Source organism: Panicum virgatum, chromosome 4N, assembly GCF_016808335.1.
Source record: "Panicum virgatum strain AP13 chromosome 4N, P.virgatum_v5, whole genome shotgun sequence".
In the NCBI taxonomy this organism is placed as follows: Eukaryota; Viridiplantae; Streptophyta; class Magnoliopsida; order Poales; family Poaceae; genus Panicum; species Panicum virgatum.
Window position 1 is genome coordinate 47,256,797 of NC_053148.1, and position 20,537 is coordinate 47,277,333.

The 20,537-nt window shown below is 48.8% G+C and overlaps 1 protein-coding gene across 3 annotated transcripts; it reads left to right on the plus strand.

The window, feature by feature from the left end:
• Window positions 1-14,921: 14,921 nt before the first annotated feature.
• LOC120670284 (nucleolar protein 58-like) lies at window positions 14,922-18,781 on the plus strand. Of its 3 annotated transcripts, none has more exons than XM_039950374.1 (7): window positions 14,922-15,067; window positions 16,180-16,289; window positions 16,486-16,527; window positions 17,260-17,424; window positions 17,526-17,702; window positions 17,928-18,137; window positions 18,229-18,781. In XM_039950374.1, the coding sequence occupies exons 1-7, from the start codon at window positions 14,992-14,994 to the stop codon at window positions 18,502-18,504; spliced, it is 1,056 nt and encodes a 351-aa protein (XP_039806308.1). In that variant the 5' UTR covers window positions 14,922-14,991; the 3' UTR covers window positions 18,505-18,781. The 3 variants fall into 3 exon arrangements, with proteins under 3 accessions (XP_039806308.1, XP_039806310.1, XP_039806309.1); XM_039950376.1 differs by having other exon boundaries at window positions 17,928-18,015; window positions 18,229-18,396; XM_039950375.1 differs by lacking the exon at window positions 16,486-16,527.
• The last annotated feature ends 1,756 nt before the right edge of the window (window positions 18,782-20,537 follow it).

The window sequence follows — 20,537 nt, forward strand, 5'->3', positions numbered from 1 at the left end:
TAGGGTTTGCGTTTAAGCTAGTTTATTTTGTATCGGTTGTTTGGTTTGTCTAAAAATCCTGAAAATTTTAGGGTAGCTTACTCTTTGCATGTATGGTCCGCTGGAAAATTTTCAGGTGCTTAACCTTTGTGCATGTTCGTGGACCTATTGTTGTTTAACTTCTTTTCTAGGGTTAAAATGACTGCTCTCGATCGTCTTTAAATGTTGTTAGTTAATTTTCCATGCTTGTGTAACCTCATCAAAGCAAGTTTCTGTTTTAATCCATGCTGCTCTAAGCGAGTTTATTAGTAGTTGTTTGGAAGGAAACACTTCAGGCTAAAAAGGCCTTAGAACCAAAAGCTGCACATCCGTTCTAAACCTTTGCTATCGTAACCCTAGTTGTAAGGTTGCTCTGTAGACGCTTTTAGAGTTTGGTCCATGTCCTTCGTTGTGAGTAGTGCTTTGCATCATTTCTTGAGTCTCATGCATGGCATATTTTCCTCGTGTAGCTGCTGACACCGAAGTCGCCTACGAGCTCGTTGCCGGGCCGGTCCAGGAGCCACCAGCAGGAGAGCAACAGATCGAGGAAGCCGTTGAGCAAGCTCCAGAAGGCATTATTAACCCCGCTGACTTGCAAGGCAAGCCCCGGAGCATATCCGTTAATTTAATTACTCCATGTTATATTTAAAGTATTGTGCATTTACGTTCAAGGTATTGATTGGAACCATAGATGCATAATCTTGATAACCCAGTGTCCTTACTAGTGTAGTTATCGCTAGCACCGCTATGCTTAAGTAAACTCGGTAGAAGACGGATGACTTCCTGTCACCCGCGAGATATAGGGTTGATACTTCAGGCAGTACTTTGAGAAATAATGCAATGAGAAGGAAATTAGAGACCGGGCGGAGGGAAAGTTGGACATGATTTGGGTAAAGAAAGTTGAGTCTCCGCCTGTGTCGATTGAGGACCGTTCCGTTGTTGGCCCTTTGACTGAGGATTGAACAGTACTAACCACATACCGGAAGTAGGAGGTAGTCGAAACCGGTAAGCTGTGTACCACATTACAGCGGTGATTTGAATTCCGCCATGCTACGCTGGGCGTGGGAGTTGGCGGGTGTTGGATAGGATGCCGCCTCCGGGTTCTCCGGGAGTTCACTGCGAGGGGCCCATCACCTGGGTTTTAGCAGGCGTAGTTCAGATGCCGTGGTAATGTGGAAACAGTTGACGCACATGGCCCGACTGGGCTTGCATGTGTCGTGTGAGTTAGGTCCACCTTGCAAGGTTAAATCGGATCGATTCGCCGTGACTCGCGGATATGAGAGCCTTGGTCAATGCGTCGCATCGTAGTAAGGATTGAAAGGGCAGAAAAAGAAAAGTTGGACTTTTGTTGATATTCTTGAAAAGATAATATGATTAACCATGTGTGCTCTAAAGAATTAGGTAAACCTAGTTTCTAGCTATCATCATAATTGGAGCTAAAATATTGAAAGTAAGGATCCAGTTTTAGTAGCTTTTCAGCAAAATAACCCAGAGCCAAAGAGCTGTGCATGTCTAGGTAATGGGCTAAGTATACCCATAGACGGGTAAGCCTTGCTGAGTATTAGAATACTCAGGGTTTGGTTGTAACCCTTCCGAGCAGGTTGTATTCCGGAAGACTTCGAGGAAATCAATGCGTCCTGGAGTGGTCAGCCTCTTCCTCCAGGTTGGACGGTCGAGTGGGTTCCGTCTTCTCCGTGGAGTGCAGGCAGGTGAGCCTCACATCAGTGGGCAAGATGTGAAGTTCGTCTTTTGGTCATCGATGTTATCTACCGTACAGTATTTTGAAGCTTGTTTCAAACTGTTTGTATTTTCCGCTGCGTTTGAACTCTGTATTCGAAATGTAACTCTGGCTTGTAAAACTTTATTGTAATTTAATTTGGAGGCTTTTATTTAACTCTGGTTGTAAGTTAAGTTTGAAAACTTTCGTTGCTTGTAATCACCTGTGCTCGTCTTTTGGCGAGAGTTCCTGTGCAATCGATCCTGGTTAAAGCAGGCAGTCTGAGAATACTGGTAAAGTGCAGTATCAGAGAAGTAAGTTTAATGGTTGTTTAGCGCACTTGATCGGTATTATTTGGACTGTTATGTGACACTCACTCACTGCAGCAGAAACTAGGGAAGGGAAGGCAGCCGCCGGCTCAAGCTCCATGGAGCAACAACCAAGCTCTAGCAGAAAAGGGAAAAGAAAGGCACAAGGAAGAGGTGAGAGAAGTAGTGTTTTTTGGGTGTTGTATAGGATTGGGAACTTAAGCTAATTTACTTTAATGTGAATTTGACTATTTATTTCAGATCTAAAGAGCTATTTTAGTCCATTCGGATCCAGTAGCACAAACCCAAGCACTCGTGGAAATGATTGAAGTGAAGTTGGTAATGCCATAATAGAGGAGGAAGAGTTGGTGGAAACTCATTTGGAGGACACCAATTGCAGTTGGTAGTTGTTTCGGTTTCAAAGTGTTGTTCATCTATAGAGGATTTCTTTGACTATGTGAACATGATTGTGAGCAGCACTAGTGCATCTTGTAAGAGGAAGGATTTATTGATTGATAGTAATCATACAATTGTTTTGAATAAGTTGGAGAGTGGAGATATTTCATCAGGTAGAGGACAACATCAAGAAACATCATTGCCTAGGCCTAGAGATACAAGATGGGGATCTCACTACATGACATTGCTTCGTATTGAAACAATGTGGGACTCAATAATAGAAGTTCTGCAAGTGGTGCATGATGAGGAACATAATCCATCAAGGGTAGGGGGTTGGTGCCTACTATGGAGTCTTTCAGCTTTGTGTTTATCATGAAGATGATGTTACAGATCCTTCGCATAACAAATGAGCTATCTCATCTGTTGCAGAAGAAGGATCAAAATATTATTGAGGCCATGTCTTTGGTTATTGACGTGAAAACACGTTTGAACAATTTGAGAAGCGAAGGTTATGAGCCACTACTTGAAGAAGTCAAAACATTTTGCCAAGAAAATGATATCCCAATACCAAATATGGAAGATAGTGTACCAAGATTTGGTAGATCAAGGAAAGGAGGGAGAAACAACATCACTCAAGATCATTACTTTCGTGTTGATACCTTCTTTGCTACCATAGATGCTATCACAACAGAGTTTGATCATTGATTCTGTGAGGTATCATCGGAATTACTTACTTGCTTTGCTTGCCTTGATCCTAGAGATTCATTCTCTAACTTTGATGTGAATAAACTTGCTCGCCTCACGGATATATATTTGGATGATTTTTCTTTTGATGACAAGAAAAGAATAAGAGACCAGTTAGAAACCTTCATTATTCATGTTAGAAGAGTTGAGGCATTCAGAGCTTGTTATGACCTTGCAAGCCTAGCAATGAAAATGGTTGAACTTAAGAGGCATGAAATATTTCCCTTGATTTATCGCCTAATTGAGCTGGCATTGCTGCTACCAGTAGCAACTGCATCAGTTGAAAGAGCCTTTTCAGCCATGAAGATTATTAAAATTGAGTTGCGGAACAAGATGTCTGATGGTTGGCTTAATGACTTGATGGTGGTTGAAGCGTCCCCTCATAAGAGAGAACTTAAATGTGATACAAAGCACCAGTCCCAGGAGGCTGATGCCATATTTATTACATCAGATGGTTCAAAACCGTACAAACCTTGGAGGACACTCGATACAGATAATAATAATAATTAACCAAGCTACGACATAACACCAGACCGCAAACCACATGGGGTCTAGCACGGGCTCAGAGTATTGCGACAGCGAAATCATCTCGAACAGGGCCGGTTCCACAGGCAAGGTTGGGTGTAGAACGATAACCCTACTCGGCGTCGTCTGGTACGAAGTCTGGGTCTTCCTCTGTAAAAATAGAGAATGTGGTGAGTACAAACGTACTCAGCAAGTCCAACCACACCCACGGAGGGGGTATCAACAGAATATTATGCACAGGGTAATTCAAGGATAAGGCTATGGTTTGATTTGCGGAAAACAACATTTTATGCAGGGGTTCATTTGAAAGAAAACATTTTCCAAAACCAGTTTTCTTGTACCAAGTAACACGAGGGGTTGATCCACACGGGATCCAAGTTTTAGACTGCTACCGGACTCCTCATCCGCCGTAGCACACGGCACAACTGCCGGACACATTTCCAAAAACAACTCACGCCAACCCATCCCAAAGTAAACACTAGTTGTGAGACCACACCGTAACTCGCCCAGTACCGTGGGCACGGACTATTCGAATAGCTTTTAACTCTGCAGAGGTGTGCAACTTTACCCACAAGTAGGATACCACAACTCGAACACCGTCGTGTCGGTGTAGATCCCAACATAGCCATTACCCACCTTAGCTAAACCCGATTAGCCATCACGGGATGCACCAAGGGGTCATCGACCGTTCACTTAGGTATAACCGGGCATAAGTCACTCTGGGCTTATCCCTTTTTCTTAGTCACCCGTTGCTCTCAGCTCTCCTGATGGCTATCAAATTAACTAGTGGGATTTATGCTAAGCCGTTGCCCATTCAACGGTCGAGTGGTTTGCACGATAGTGGAGTTAGGTGAGATGTAACACCAACTCGGTCCTTAGGGGTGACAAGATGGATATCTCCCTTCCTTGCTCTGCCACACCGGCACGAGCACAGCAACGGCAAATCACACTGAAATGCCATCCATCCCGTCTAGACTCATCTTTTTAAAAATCCACTTTTATCCCTTCCCACACACACATTTTCTTTATAAAAATAGTATATTATGAGTAAAGTCCTGAGCGTTCTAATACCGATTAACGTCCAAGCAAAATCAGACATTAATCTAGGTGGTCAAGGAATGGTCATCACAAATCAAGGGGTGGCTATCCAACCGTGTTTTCATGCAAGCAAAACATATGCAATTTTATAAAACAGGCCATTGGTTTGTGTTTATAACACTAGGACAGAAACATGCATCAAAGGATGGGATTGAACTTGCCGTCTTCGTAGCCTTCGGGGAGGTCCTGTCCTTCGGGCTCGGGGTCGTGGAACGGGTCCTCGTTCACCTGCTCACAGTACTGCTCGTTGATGGGCTCTCCTTCGTTCACTCCGTGGTCTACAGCGCACACAAACCAGCACACAATCAAAACACAGAAAAAAATAAAGATCTATCGTTGAGCTCGAATCGGAGACACATAAAATATGGAGCACAGAGTAATATTTTCGAGTGGTTTCTGAATGGCATGGCCGGAACCAAGTTAAGAGAGGCGTGGTAAAGTTTTAGGTTGATCCGAGGTCGTTTGGCGCATGAAATGATAGGTTAAAGAGGCGGTTAGGGGCTAAACCGGGATTCAGGGATGTGTTTGTAATTATTTGCGGGAGGGAAAGGACTTGATTATGATTTATGGAAATATCTGAACTGTACAAAAAAATAGGTACAATGTTTAGTGTATGATTTTATAGGAATATAGGAAAAAGAATCAACGGAATTGGGGTTTATATGTACTCCCTCCATACCCAAAATACCTGACGTCCTGGGTGTGGTATTCGTTTTCGCAAAACTTGACGTTGTGGCCGTGCTACTCCGTCCGTGGACGTGTTTGCCCCTGGAGTCTGTTTAGCTCCCTTCCTTAATTTCTTCGTTAATCGCGCCAGCAGCAAAAAAAAACTTTGCAGCTGCCAGAATTTGAACTCAGCTCGCCACTCTCATTCCTCCGCTCACGCTCACTAGCCAGTTGGGCTTGTTTACTTTCTCGTACAGAGAGCAACCACAATCATATTTATTAGGGGCAGATATGGAAAACTAACCCCTAATTAATGATTTCTTGGTTACCACAATCATGTCCTAAACGTCAAGAATTGTGGGTATGGAGGGAGTATGAGATATTGTGGGTACAATATAGGCCTTTGGCTAATTCCGAAAATAGATTAACACAAATAAAAAGGGGGTTGCACGTGGTTAGCTAGTGGGCTGCTTGTTTATTTACGGGCTGGGCTGGTGGCTCGTTTACTTGTGTGCTGGCTAAAACAAAACAAAACACACAGGAGGGAGGGGTCACGGGGACCAGAACAGGGACGTCGTCCCCGTTTTCCCAGTGCCGCCATGGCAGCATGCCCAAGCTCTCTGAGCTCCACGGGTACGGCGCTACCGGCCTCCATTCTCGAAGCCAAGGGTATGGTGAGAGAGAGGAGGGCAAGGGGGTTCAACTTTGGTGGCTCCGGGCATGGGAGATGGAGGTGGGCTACGGTGGCCACGGCGGCCATGGCCATGGTGACCGGGAGCTCGTGGAGAGCTCTGCACAGGAAGGGGTAGGGAGGGTCGCGGCTTGGGAGCGGTGGAGGAAGGTGTGGAGATGCTCACCGTCGAGGGAATTGGACCGAGATGGCCTAGGCGAGTAGATCGACGGAAGTGCTCTGCTTTCGGGGAAGAAACAGAGGAGCTAGGAATTGGAGCAGCGAGGAAGACGAGCGGCGGGCTGCGCAGCTTGGTGAGCTCGGTGGTGGCGTGGAGAGCAGCTCGGGGCACGTTTTATAGGCAAGGAGAGGCGGTGGAGGGGAGGACGCGGTGGCCGGCGTCAACGGTGGTGCTGTGCCAAGGTTGCCGGCGTCGTACGCGTACAGGGCGATGGCGCGAGCGGCGAGGCGGGATGTGAAGTGTCGGGCAGGCGGCGACCCGGTGCAGGTGGTGCTGTGCGTCGTCAACGGCGGCAGTGGGCGAGCGGGGCAGGGCGGTGTGGCGTTGTGTGTGCGTGTGCGCCGAAGCGGGGCACGGTGGAGTAGGGCGAGCGGGACCGGCGGCGTGCGCGCGCACACAACTCGGGTTGCTGCAGCGTGGCGCGTGCGCACGCGTGGTCGCGCGGGCGGGGCGAGGCGCGCGCGGGCTGGACAGGCGAGGCGGCGGCGAGCGTGTGCGGGGAAGGCGAGGGTGAGCCGGGCCGGGCGTGGAGCGCGGGTAGGCTCGGCGTGGCACGGCTGTGCGCGCGGGCGGGTCGTGTCGCGGCGCGCGGCTCGCGGCGGTGTGTGCGTGCACGGGGCAGGAGGCGGCTGCGGCGCGCGTCGCGTGCGGCCGAGTGGGGGCGGGGCGGCTCTGCAGCGCGCGGGCGGCGGCGTGGCTCGGCCGTGCGCGCGCGGGCGGCCGTGGCGCGGCGCGCGCTTGCGTGCGCGCGTGCGCACGCGTGGGGAAGCCAGCGCGCGGGGGCGGCGAGCAGGGTGCCGGGCCGAGCGGCGCGCGAGCAGGCCGAGCGGGGCGCGAGCGCGCGCGGCCAGGCGAGCAGGGGTTCGGGCCGGGCGGCTCAGTGCGTGCGGGGAGGAGGAAGGGGTGGGGCCGGCTGGCGTTCGTGACGGGAGGAGAGAGGTAAGGGAGTGCCGAGCGCGCGGGGAAGGAGAGAGAGAAGAGGGAGGAGAGAAAAGAAAAGAGAGAAAAGAAAAGGAAAAGGGGAAAAGAAATGGAGGAGAAGGAAAGGAAAAATGGGAAAAAGGAAAAGGGAGGGGGGCGAGTGCGCGCCAGCGGCGACCGCGGCCGCGGTCGGCCACGCGCGGCGTTGGTCACGCATGCGCGGGCCAGGGGAGGTGAGGCACGCCGAGCGGGGTGGCCACGTGCGGCAGGAAGCGAGAGGCCGGGCCGAGCGTGCTCGGCAGAGGAGGAGAGGGAGAAAGGAGGGAGAGAAAAAGAGAGGGAGAGAGATTCGCGGCGACGATCGCGACGGGTGGTCGCGCGTGGGCGACAAGCGACCATGTGACGCGGGCTGGGATGGCGGTGAGGAAAAAAGAGAGAAGGGTTCGGTCGGCGGAAAAAGGACAGATGGACACGTCAAAAGGAATCAGGTGTTGGAAGATCGGGGGTTCGGGACAGGGAAAAGTTTCCGGGAATTAGGGTTCTAGGTTTTAGGAGGATTTCGAGCTCAACGATGGAAAATAAATATTTTATCACGTGTGCTTTATTCGGTGGATTTTTCAGGACGTTACAAACCTACCCCCCTTAAAATGAATCTCGTCCTCGAGATTCGGCTGGCTCCTAAACAGATGGGGGAAACTCCTCCAGAGCGTCTTCGCGTTCCCACGTAGCTTCTTCTACTTCGTGTCTGCTCCATTGAACTTCTGCAAATCCGTACCTCAGATCGATCTTGGAGAAGTACCTGGCTCCTTTTAGCTGGTCAAAAAGATCATCAACTCTGGGGAGGTTGTACTTATTCTTGATGGTAACCTCATTCGGTGCACGGTAGTCTATACGCAGCCTCATACTCCCATCCTTCTTCCTGACAAATAGGACGGGGGCTCCCGTACCAGCAACTGCAGGGTTCCGATTGCGGGAAGCCCTCGTAACGCTTCGGGAGGCCATCTGCATATGGGGTAGGGTCTTTGTGAGATTAGGTGATGTTTAAGTTGTTTAAATCGTACTTTTGGAAAGGCAGAATCTATTTTCTGCCGATATGCACACAACAAGCACACAATCATAGCAAACAAGTACAAACAACTTTATTACTGCAAGGCAGGGTACAGGGACACGACTAAAACGCGTACTACACGTCCGGGTACACAACTTCAAAAGAAAGGGGGCACAACTCTCCTTCGGACCACACGGCTTCATCCCTTGACGGTTGCTAGCGCTTTAAGCAGATCCGTTAGCTCGAGGGAGTTCTTCCCTTGGAAGAGAACTCTCATCCTCCAGGGAAACAGGCAACTCGCCGTCTTCTAGGTTTCCGTCTTCCAGGGGTTGCGTAGCAGCTTCTCTTTCGACGTCGGCAGTCGACCTTCCATGGTTCTCAGGTGGGGCTTGTGGGTTTCCAACGAGTGGTCCCCATCCTATGACGGGTGTTCCGAGCAGAACATGGTCTTCTCCTATTGCCGGGACTGGAGTTCCACTACTAGCCCAATCTTGCATACGCTGGTCCCGGGCTTGCCTGAGGCTCTCCTGAGCAACTGCCTCACTGCTGACCGCTGCTGCGGCTCTTGCCTCGGCTTGGACTGCTCGGATCTGTTGCAGTCTCACCGCGAGCTCCGCTTGCTCGGCTCGATGGGTCTGATCCCTCAGCAAGTTGGCTTGCTCGTCAAAGAGCTGATCCAAGGAGGCCAGATAGGTAGCCACTTGGTACAGGAGGACTTCTTCATGGCGGTGCCGTTCCAGGCTTCTCATGCGAGCTTCCCAAACAGGGGTTCTGATGGCCGGCGGGAAGAACCTCATTGGCGTGGGGGTTAGGTGTTCTTCGAAAATCCGGCACACATAGCGGAGTGTCTTTCTGGTGGCCAAGGGATAGGTGTCTTGATGCCTAAACCCCGTAGCGGTCACTCGCCATGACTGGATGTCGGGGTAGCGATCACTTCTGGCGATGACTAGGATCACCCTGCAGCGGAGAGTGCCATGATGTTCGTACTCTCTGCTGTAGTACCTTGGGCGTTCCGTGACGCCAAGGCTCTCCAGGGTGTTGATCAATAGGCTGGGAAAGCCAGGTGCAGCTTGGAGGTCGCCCTGGGTCCATCCTTCCTCAGCCATCTGAAAAACAAAGGTTAGGTGAATCCTTTTTGCATAAAAGCGGTCTTGTGAGGTTAAACAGGGTTGGGCCTAATGGGAAAGGCTTGGAAAAAGGGGTCTCGCTCCTAGGGTCACGTCCTACGGCCAACCTACGGCTCTGATACCACCTGAAGCGTCCCCTCATAAGAGAGAACTTAAATGTGATACAAAGCACCAGTCCCAGGAGGCTGATGCCACATTTATTACATCAGATGGTTCAAAACCGTACAAACCTTGGAGGACACTCGATACAGATAATAATAATAATTAACCAAGCTACGACATAACACCAGACCGCAAACCACATGGGGTCTAGCACGGGCTCAGAGTATTGCGACAGCGAAATCATCTCGAACAGGGCCGGTTCCACAGGCAAGGTTGGGTGTAGAACGATAACCCTACTCGGCGTCGTCTGGTACGAAGTCTGGGTCTTCCTCTGTAAAAATAGAGAATGTGGTGAGTACAAACGTACTCAGCAAGTCCAACCACACCCACGGAGGGGGTATCAACAGAATATTATGCACAGGGTAATTCAAGGATAAGGCTAGGGTTTGATTTGTGGAAAACAACATTTTATGCAGGGGTTCATTTGAAAGAAAATATTTTCCAAAACCAGTTTTCTTGTACCAAGTAACACGAGGGGTTGATCCACACGGGATCCAAGTTTTAGACTGCTACCGGACTCCTCATCCGCCGTAGCACACGGCACAACTGCCGGATACATTTCCAAAAACAACTCACGCCAACCCATCCCAAAGTAAACACTAGTTGTGAGACCACACCGTAACTCGCCCAGTACCGTGGGCACGGACTATTCGAATAGCTTTTAACTCTGCAGAGGTGTGCAACTTTACCCACAAGTAGGATACCACAACTCGAACACCGTCGTGTCGGTGTAGATCCCAACATAGCCATTACCCACCTTAGCTAAACCTGATTAGCCATCACAGGATGCACCAAGGGGTCATCGACCGTTCACTTAGGTATAAATGGGCATAAGTCACTCTGGGCTTATCCCTTTTTCTTAGTCACCCGTTGCTCTCAGCTCTCCTGATGGCTATCAAATTAACTAGTGGGATTTATGCTAAGCCGTTGCCCATTCAACGGTCGAGTGGTTTGCACGATAGTGGAGTTAGGTGAGATGTAACACCAACTCGGTCCTTAGGGGTGACAAGATGGATATCTCCCTTCCTTGCTCTGCCACACCGGCACGAGCACAGCAACGGCAAATCACACTGAAATGCCATCCATCCCGTCTAGACTCATCTTTTTAAAAATCCACTTTTATCCCTTCCCACACACACATTTTCTTTATAAAAATAGTATATTATGAGTAAAGTCCTGAGCGTTCTAATACCGATTAACGTCCAAGCAAAATCAGACATTAATCTAGGTGGTCAAGGAATGGTCATCACAAATCAAGGGGTGGCTATCCAACCGTGTTTTCATGCAAGCAAAACATATGCAATTTTATAAAACAGGCCATTGGTTTGTGTTTATAACACTAGGACAGAAACATGCATCAAAGGATGGGATTGAACTTGCCGTCTTCGTAGCCTTCGGGGAGGTCCTGTCCTTCGGGCTCGGGGTCGTGGAACGGGTCCTCGTTCACCTGCTCACAGTACTACTCGTTGATGGGCTCTCCTTCGTTCACTCCGTGGTCTACAGCGCACACAAACCAGCACACAATCAAAACACAGAAAAAAATAAAGATCTATCGTTGAGCTCGAATCGGAGACACATAAAATATGGAGCACAGAGTAATATTTTCGAGTGGTTTCTGAATGGCATGGCCGGAACCAAGTTAAGAGAGGCGTGGTAAAGTTTTAGGTTGATCCGAGGTCGTTTGGCGCATGAAATGATAGGTTAAAGAGGCGGTTAGGGGCTAAACCGGGATTCAGGGATGTGTTTGTAATTATTTGCGGGAGGGAAAGGACTTGATTATGATTTATGGAAATATCTGAACTGTACAAAAAAATAGGTACAATGTTTAGTGTATGATTTTATAGGAATATAGGAAAAAGAATCAACGGAATTGGGGTTTATATGTATGAGATATTGTGGGTACAATATAGGCCTTTGGCTAATTCCGAAAATAGATTAACACAAATAAAAAGGGGGTTGCACGTGGTTAGCTAGTGGGCTGCTTGTTTATTTACGGGCTGGGCTGGTGGCTCGTTTACTTGTGTGCTGGCTAAAACAAAACAAAACACACAGGAGGGAGGGGTCACGGGGACCAGAACAGGGACGTCGTCCCCGTTTTCCCAGTGCCGCCATGGCAGCATGCCCAAGCTCCCTGAGCTCCACGGGTACGGCGCTACCGGCCTCCATTCTCGAAGCCAAGGGTATGGTGAGAGAGAGGAGGGCAAGGGGGTTCAACTTTGGTGGCTCCGGGCATGGGAGATGGAGGTGGGCTACGGTGGCCACGGCGGCCATGGCCATGGTGACCGGGAGCTCGTGGAGAGCTCTGCACAGGAAGGGGTAGGGAGGGTCGCGGCTTGGGAGCGGTGGAGGAAGGTGTGGAGATGTTCACCGTCGAGGGAATTGGACCGAGATGGCCTAGGCGAGTAGATCGACGGAAGTGCTCTGCTTTCGGGGAAGAAACAGAGGAGCTAGGAATTGGAGCAGCGAGGAAGACGAGCGGCGGGCTGCGCAGCTTGGTGAGCTCGGTGGTGGCGTGGAGAGCAGCTCGGGGCACGTTTTATAGGCAAGGAGAGGCGGTGGAGGGGAGGACGCGGTGGCCGGCGTCAACGGTGGTGCTGTGCCAAGGTTGCCGGCGTCGTACGCGTACAGGGCGATGGCGCGAGCGGCGAGGCGGGATGTGAAGTGTCGGGCAGGCGGCGACCCGGTGCAGGTGGTGCTGTGCGTCGTCAACGGCGGCAGTGGGCGAGCGGGGCAGGGCGGTGTGGCGTTGCGTGTGCGTGTGCGCCGAAGCGGGGCACGGTGGAGTAGGGCGAGCGGGACCGGCGGCGTGCGCGCGCACACAACTCGGGTTGCTGCAGCGTGGCGCGTGCGCACGCGTGGTCACGCGGGCGGGGCGAGGCGCGCGCGGGCTGGACAGGCGAGGCGGCGGCGAGCGTGTGCGGGGAAGGCGAGGGTGAGCCGGGCCGGGCGTGGAGCGCGGGTAGGCTCGGCGGTGGCACGGCTGTGCGCGCGGGCGGGTCGTGTACGCGGCGCGCAGGCTCGCGGGCGGGGTTGGTGCGTTGCACGGGGCAGGAGGCGGCTGCGGCGAGCCGTAGCGTGCGGACGAGTGGGGGCGGGCTGCTCTGCAGCGCGCGGGCGCGGCGTGGCTCGGCCGTGCACGCGCGGGCGCCTGGCGCGCGCGCGCTTGCGTCGCGTCTTGTCGCACTGCTGGGTAATCCAGCGCGCGGTGCGCGACAGGGTCCCCGGCCGAGCGGCGCGCTGAGCAGTCCGACGTGGCGCGATCCGCTCCGCGGCCAGGCGGCAGGGTTTCGGGCCGGCGTCTCAGTGCGTGCGGGAGGAGGAAGGGGTGGGGCCGGCTGGCGTTCGTGACGGGAGGAGAGAGGTAAGGGAGTGCCGAGCGCGCGGGTAGAGATAAGAGTGAGGCTATAAAGAACATAGCAGCAAGAACAGGAAAAGGGGACAGAATGGAGGAGGAAGGAAAATGGAAAAAGGAAAAGGGAGGGGGGCGAGTGCGCGCCAGCGGCGACCGCGGCCGCGGTCGGCCACGCGCGGCGTTGGTCACGCATGCGCGGGCCAGGGGAGGTGAGGCACGCCGAGCGGGGTGGCCACGTGCGGCAGGAAGCGAGAGGCCGGGCCGAGCGTGCTCGGCAGAGGAGGAGAGGGAGAAAGGAGGGAGAGAAAAAGAGAGGGAGAGAGATTCGCGGCGACGATCGCGACGGGTGGTCGCGCGTGGGCGACAAGCGACCATGTGACGCGGGCTGGGATGGCGGTGAGGAAAAAGAGAGAAGGGTTCGGTCGGCGGAAAAAGGACAGATGGACACGTCGAAAGGAATCAGGTGTTGGAAGATCGGGGGTTCGGGACAGGGAAAAGTTTCCGGGAATTAGGGTTCTAGGTTTTAGGAGGATTTCGAGCTCAACGATGGAAAATAAATATTTTATCACGTGTGATTTATTTGGTGGATTTTTCAGGACGTTACAGTGGTGTATATTGAGCGCGAGATATTTAAAGGAATTGATCTTGAATCTATCAAGAAGGCTTTTTAGAAGAAAAAAATAGAAATATGCAATTGCCAAAGTCTCCTAGACGCAACTAATAATAAATATATCGGTATAACTCTATACTCTAATTGTGTATCTTGTATTACATTTAATATTTTAACTCTAATATTTTGTTACTAATTTATGTTTTCTCTTTGTTTGATAGCTTCTTTGGTCCAATTGTTGATTTGATGCGTACTTTACGTGTTTTTCTTCATTTGAGGTACCTCTAAACCATATTTTTGTTGTGAACCTTTATTTCTGTATAATATTTGAACATAATCTAGTAATCCACCGCCACACCTAAAATTTTCGGCGTCCTCTGCCACTGACTATATTCGAGTTTTACGTTGTCACTCCTTGAGCAAAGTCCATAACGTACCATCCACATACATCGCTTGAATATTATTTCTTATATTTTGAAAAAAATATCTGAAAATGGTTTTCCTAGAAAATTGTACATTCGCATCCATGAGGATTTGTTGGGCACGTGAGCGGAAGGGAGCGGGATGGATCTGACGGGCTGGCCCCGTCGGGCAGTGATGATGGGGAGGGCAGGGCACCGTGGATTTTTCCCGTGCCTAGGTCACGCTGGAAGGCGGACGTAGGGTGTGTTTGGCACAGTTTCGTCGGGAGGAGCATCAGCTTCGTCGGTACTGTGTAGGACTGTACTGTACTGTGTTGTGGCACTGTTCATCGAAGTTGTGCCATCCAGCTTCATCTACAGTTAGGGCAGCTCCAACGTTGTTGCCAAGAGGGTGTCAAGAAGAGAGAAAAAAAAATTTGAGTGCTATACATTGGAGTGGGGGTGCTATACTAGCACCTTCTGGCACCAATGTCAAATTGAAGCATCCAGTGCTAGAGGAGAGATGGGAGAGGAGGCAGGGGTGGAAAAGCTGTGTGTGTTGGCCCACCTCAATTCATGGTGAGGTACAAGGCGGTGCTATACATTGGACTGAATTTGGCTAAGCTAGCAACTATAATGTGAAAGTATCTTAGCACCACTATGGATACCCTTAACGTGAGAGAGTGAGAAACCGGTGAAGCCAGGTTTTGGAGGCTTCACCTGACTTTGCTATAGTCAGCTACGTCGCTATAGTGATGAAGCTAAAGCTGTTGTAAACTGTGCCAAACGTGCTCGTAGTATGCCACAAGTGCAAAAGTGACAAAAATAGAGCACCTGAACTGTAGTGATGGCAAATCTGTTAGAGCTGATGTAACGGTGGCAACTGGACGAGCACCACCGGTAACCATAACAAAAATTTAAATTTCCCGCTTGTTTGCCCTATCTCAAATCCAGATCTGCGATCTCGAATTCTCGACCTCGACAGCGATGGCGCGAAAAGGCAGGAAGCGACGAGGGCGTTCTTCCACACCAGCCGTTCCGAAGACGCAGATTTGTACTATTGGTGAGCCTCTCCCCGCCGTCGCCATCCTTCTCTCAATCCCAACCACGCCGGGAGGAAATAATCGAGTACCTAGAACGACGAAGGGAACCCTAGAGCGGAGTCTTACACCTTTACCGCGGGACGAAGGGAGGGATGTGTCGTAATCTTCCGCGCTGATGGAACCGACTTGGGTTTGTTCCCCCAGTCCCCGGAGAGACCAGGGGGTTGGGGTTGGGGTTGGGGTTGGGGCGGGGCGGTGGGGTGGGGTAGGTGAGGGGTTAACCTGGGTTGGCCGGAGGGGACCTCCGATCTGCAGCTGACTTCACTTTTGATATCTGAATCGCCTATTGCTGTAGAAGTTTTTCCTCCCCGGGTGGTTGAATTCATGTTTGCTATATGAATCGGCGGTTGTTGTTTTTTCTTTAGCGCAAATGGCAGTGGCAGCTCTGCTTTCCAGTTAAGAGAAAAAAAAGTGAGTTTAGTTATGTACAAAAGTTAAGCAACGACAATCTCAAACACACAGCCCCAGATGCTGCCTAGCAGTTGAGCGTGGATGCATCACACAGGGTGGGAAAGGAACGGCAAAACCTAATTCGTGCGCAGCACCAGTATCCATTGCTTGAAACAATCTTTTGCCCTTTCCTCAACTTGTTGGGCCATGGAAACTATGGCAATTCCTCTCTTTACAAATGTTCCACATTGTGTAGATGACCACCCATTGAAGATTCGTCTTTGATCCTTTGGAACAGTTTTAGCGCTTGTTCCACCAATCGTTATGGAATTAATACTTGTGGTGCATTAGCCATTGGCTGTCGAAATGCTCCCAGGTGAGGACCTGGTTCCTCGCAGCATTAGCAAAGGGGCAATTGAGGCAAAGGTGGGATCCAGTTTCCATCTGACCGCTGCAGAGGGTGCAGGAACTTTGGTGAGGCCAATCTCTTAGCGCTAGGCTATCAGCCATAAGAATTTTGTTCCGGATAAGAATCCAAGCAAAGGCTTAGCATTTGTTCTCTGCATGTGCTTTCCAAATGAGGCTGGTTTTGTAGCCATTGTAGGAATTGGCAATTGTTGTAGAAGTTTTTTCCCCTTGGTAATCATACTAAACCCAAGTTTGATTGACTAATGTTTTGCAGTTGATGAGTTGGGGAACATGGGTTTGGTCTTACTGCTGTTTGAGACACCCTCTGGCTTTGCCATATTCAACATTGATGGTGTCCAATTGTTTCTACCAAAAGCAGAGGAGGTACTTGTTTTATTCTTCCATCTGATGTAACTTGATTCGTCAGGCCGGCTCCCTTCTGCAGCCGTGCTTGTTTGTACCTTTTCTTCTCCCTCTTAATGAAAAACGTGCTCAGGCACGGTCGCGAAAAAAAATGTAACTTGATTGTTGAAGCATTGTCATCGACCTAAATTTTTTGTATTTTCTTTGTCTCCTTCAGAACATCTGGGCAAACTATGTCAAAGATTATATGACATACCGCGTCAGTGCCCCTTTCTTTCCTTCTTATTGCTTGTTGCCAATATAACCGAGCAGTGATCTTGCATAATCATTATTACCATTTTCTATTTTGTATTCTATTGCTTGATGGGAGGCATATGGATAGGCTCACTGTTCATTAATTCTTATTTATTCAAACTCTTTCCCATAATTCTTTTTTCAGAGCATGTAGTATCTAGTATGATGCTGTTGCACTCATGCCTGAAAACTATTTTCCTGAAAGTTCCCTATGCCGGCAGTTGATCGCCACAGAGTGAAACCTAATACAGTTTTTAACTAGTAGTAACTGCTAGCCAGTTTTAACTGTTCATTATATCTTGTTTGTTCAAACTCTTTTCCATAACTCTGTTTGCAAAGCATGTAGTGTCTAGTGTGATGCTGTTGCACTCATGCCCGAAAGCTATTTTCCTGAAAGTTCACGATGCAGGCAATTGATTGGCACAGAGTGAAACCTAATGCACCAGTTTTTAACTAGTAACTGCTAGCTAGGTGTGGCTTCGCCCCAGACATGATACTACTACCATCAGAAAGTGCTACTATGGTCCATTAAAAAAAAGCATTGCATTATTTTAGGAACGAATACTTATTCTTAATTACACTGCAAGAGTCGGGTAAACAAAGACTTAAAAACAAGAATATACCTTGATGCACCTACAGAATTTATGCCCACTTGATAGTTGTATTTTACCCTTAACTTGTTTATTTGTTATATCAGGTTATCTGGCTGAAGGAATTCAAGACTTTCAAGGACAAGTCCAATGCATTTAACCACACTGGTATTAACAGTGAGCTTGCCCAGATGATCAAGAAATGGCATCTCCCAGGTCAAAAATTAGCTGTTGGAAAGCAGGAGCATAAATCAGTCATTGAACAGAAGTTGGTTAGTACAGTCTACCTTCTTTGCTTATATCTTTGAACAATTTTGAGAAGCAATTTTTTTAGCATAATTTTGAGAAGCAATTTTGCTGCGGTATTTTGCAGAAAATATCCTGCCTTTTTAATGATGCTGTGATGGAGGTGATGTGGGGCATAAAACATCTCATGAAGAGTCTAGTGCCTCAGGAAGAATCTGAGCTGCCTATGGAAGAGCGCCTTCAGATGAGTTATGGATTGAAGACTGTGCTGAATCGTCATGGTTTCAATGTTAAACCAGAGATGGTGAGAGCACTGTGCTTTGCCGTATGGATGGCACTAAATGCTTTCTGCTTGACTATTGCTCTCTCTCTCTCTCTCTCTCTCTCTCTCTCTCTCTCTCTCTGTTATGCTTTATGATAGTTTGTGGCTTGAGGCCTTAATTGCTGCTGACCAAACTTTTTGATACAGTATTTCTGTACATAGTTTTTATTTTTCTGTTATTGATGAAGCAACTCTCCTTGTATACAGGTTAATGAGCGTATTATTGATACAGCATGTGTCCTGTATGACTGTGATTTATGTGAGACGAAGCATTCTGAATTCTTTCTTAGTGCTGGTGAGTGCATTATGGAGGTATCAGGTATTGCGTGTCAGGGTTGGAGCTTAATGAAAATTGCAACAGCTCTCAAGGTTTTATATGATCCTGAAACTGACATTGTATATGATGATCCTGAATCGGCAAACCACAAATCTTATGAATTTGTTCTCAGTTTCTCACTGTTTGATGTAATCTAGCCATTTAGTAATAGGCCAAACGTGTTTCTTTCAGATGTTATCGAAGGACGAGCTACTTAGGTTGAAAGCTGACGCACGTCTGTATGATGGTAAGCTACTGAAGCGTACCGGCGCGGCAGTCTACAATGAAATTGTGTGGGCCCGTGAAGTCAAGGATGATGCAATAAGACTATTGAACATTTTGGTCCATGAAGATGGAGATGCGGCCACGCCTGAGAATTCAGTGCCACCGGGGAGAGGAGATCACGCACTGACCCTTCCGTCCTTGAAGGTTGAGAAAACAAGAAGGTCGACATGTGGGAATGCCTGAGAATCCACCTATGCCACTGGGGAGAGCAGGATCTATCTCCGAGCCTGCTGTCCAGGAAGTTAAGCAGGAAATGGTATGAGCGCCACATTTGATGCAGTAGTGCTTACTGCTTAGACAGATGCGTTTGTTCTGTTCATGCGTCTTGGACATGACTTGAAGTCAATCTTATGATGTGATTTTCACTGCTTATGCTCCTTTCTGTCTACTGCGAATATGTAGTTGATTAAGATATTTGCATATGGTTTTGCCTTAGCCCCGGCTAGCATGCCATGAGTAATGAGTGTTCGGCATTTCTGCAATGTTTTTATTTCTTATATTTCAGGAGGTTGCTACCACGTTCGGGTTTGGGTTTGTTTTCTCTAGCTTTTGGGTCCGATTTTATTTTAATAAGCTATAAATCCAATTCAATAAGGGTCTGTTTGGATCATAGGAATTAAATTTTGATTCTTGAAATTAGATTAGATTCTAATTCAAATTCCAAGCGAAATTGAATTGACTAGAATCTTCTGATTCAAATATGATTTCCTTGTTTGGATGTACATCGGAATTTATTCGGAATTAGATTTAAAAGGTTGTTTCAATATTCATGCTCAACCGGCAGTGCTGGAGGAAATTAAAACACTAAAATCGTAAGCCATCGTTGGCATTTGCAGTGTAATTTTGCTAATTTCACATGCTGATCAAAAGAAGGGAATAATCCAGATCCTGTGATGGCGTTAGTGGGGGGAACAAGGTTGATTTGGAAGAAAGGAGGCAGGTTGGGACACTACTGCAGGTACGCACAACTGTATGATTTGTGATTTTCTACTTATACAGTTATACTGACAGATATCGGACGTTAATATGAGCTGTGATATAGTATTCCCTACAACGACAGGTACGACTCCTGAGTTCTCGACGCTCATGGTGCGGCATCTGTTCTGCCATCCTCATTCCTTCAGGAAGCCATGGACTACGCGGAAGCAAACGGCCTCTTCTTCACCGAGACGGCGCAGAACGTCAGCGAGCTGTTCTACCATCTACCAGTTCTACGAGAGCTTGGCAAGTGCTCTATCTGTTGTCTCAGCTTCAGTTTTGTGAAGCCCCAAAAAAAAAGCTTCAGTTTTGTGAATTTTTTTATTTTTAAATTTTTTTAATAATATTTTAATTTTAACTCGGTTGTCTTTTTATTTTCACGCCATAGCCCGTTTGGTCGCGCCACTGCAATTGGCACGACAGTTGGCCTCTGTCGCGCCAGTGCATGTGGCGCGACAACGGTGACACGCTGGCACTCGATGGAGCGGTGCGCCATAGCCGGCGCGACAAGGGCAAATACCTGGGCCCGCGCAGGCCCCCTTCCTCCCCACCCTCCCCACTCTTCCTCCACCCTCCCGACCAGGCCGCCGCCCAGGCGCGTCGCCAGCGCCGCCGCCGCCCAGATCCCCCCAAATCCGGCGATTTGGGGGGGAGTAGGGGAAATCGATCCCCACCCTCTCGCGAAGGTATTCCTCCCATTTGCTCTTCGTTTTACCTTGTACATTAGTAGTTATTAGTGTTTTTTGTTGATTAGGGTTAGGATCTTGATGTGAGAAATAGTGTTGTAGTTGCTAGTGTAGTCATGTTTGGAGGTTTAGATGGTACTCTGCTCGCGATTTTGGCGTGAGGAAGTAGTTGCATGGATCGTTTAACATTTGTTAGCATCGAGTAGTGGAAAATGTGAGTTCATCAATGAGCAACTGCAAAGATTAGAGCGTAGATGAGCAAAAATGGGCTTATGTTTATTTTCATTGATGCCTAATTTTCATGTTAACAATTTGAAATATTATCTTATGAAATTTTGGGATATTTGAGCTTTTTTTACCCCAAATTTTTTTATCAGCTAGCAATATTTTGTTTTGTACCCCAAGTAGTTGCATGGATCGTTTAACATTTATTGTAATGAGGGTTCGCTTTATGAGTAATAGGCAATGTGGAATTGTTTATGTATGTGATTTCTTTGTATACGTGATCAAGGTATAGACAATGGACGAATTAGTTCGGTTCTTTCACGGGGG

Excerpts from the sequence above, each read along its gene's own strand:
- LOC120670284 (XM_039950374.1), top strand. The coding sequence starts at position 14,992 with ATGGCGCGAAAAGGCAGGAAGCGACGAGGGCGTTCTTCCACACCAGCC. Across the intron at positions 17,703-17,927 it reads TCAATGTTAAACCAGAGATG|GTTAATGAGCGTATTATTGA; the intron begins GTGAGAGCACTG and ends CCTTGTATACAG. Across the intron at positions 18,138-18,228 it reads TATATGATGATCCTGAATCG|ATGTTATCGAAGGACGAGCT; the intron begins GCAAACCACAAA and ends TGTTTCTTTCAG.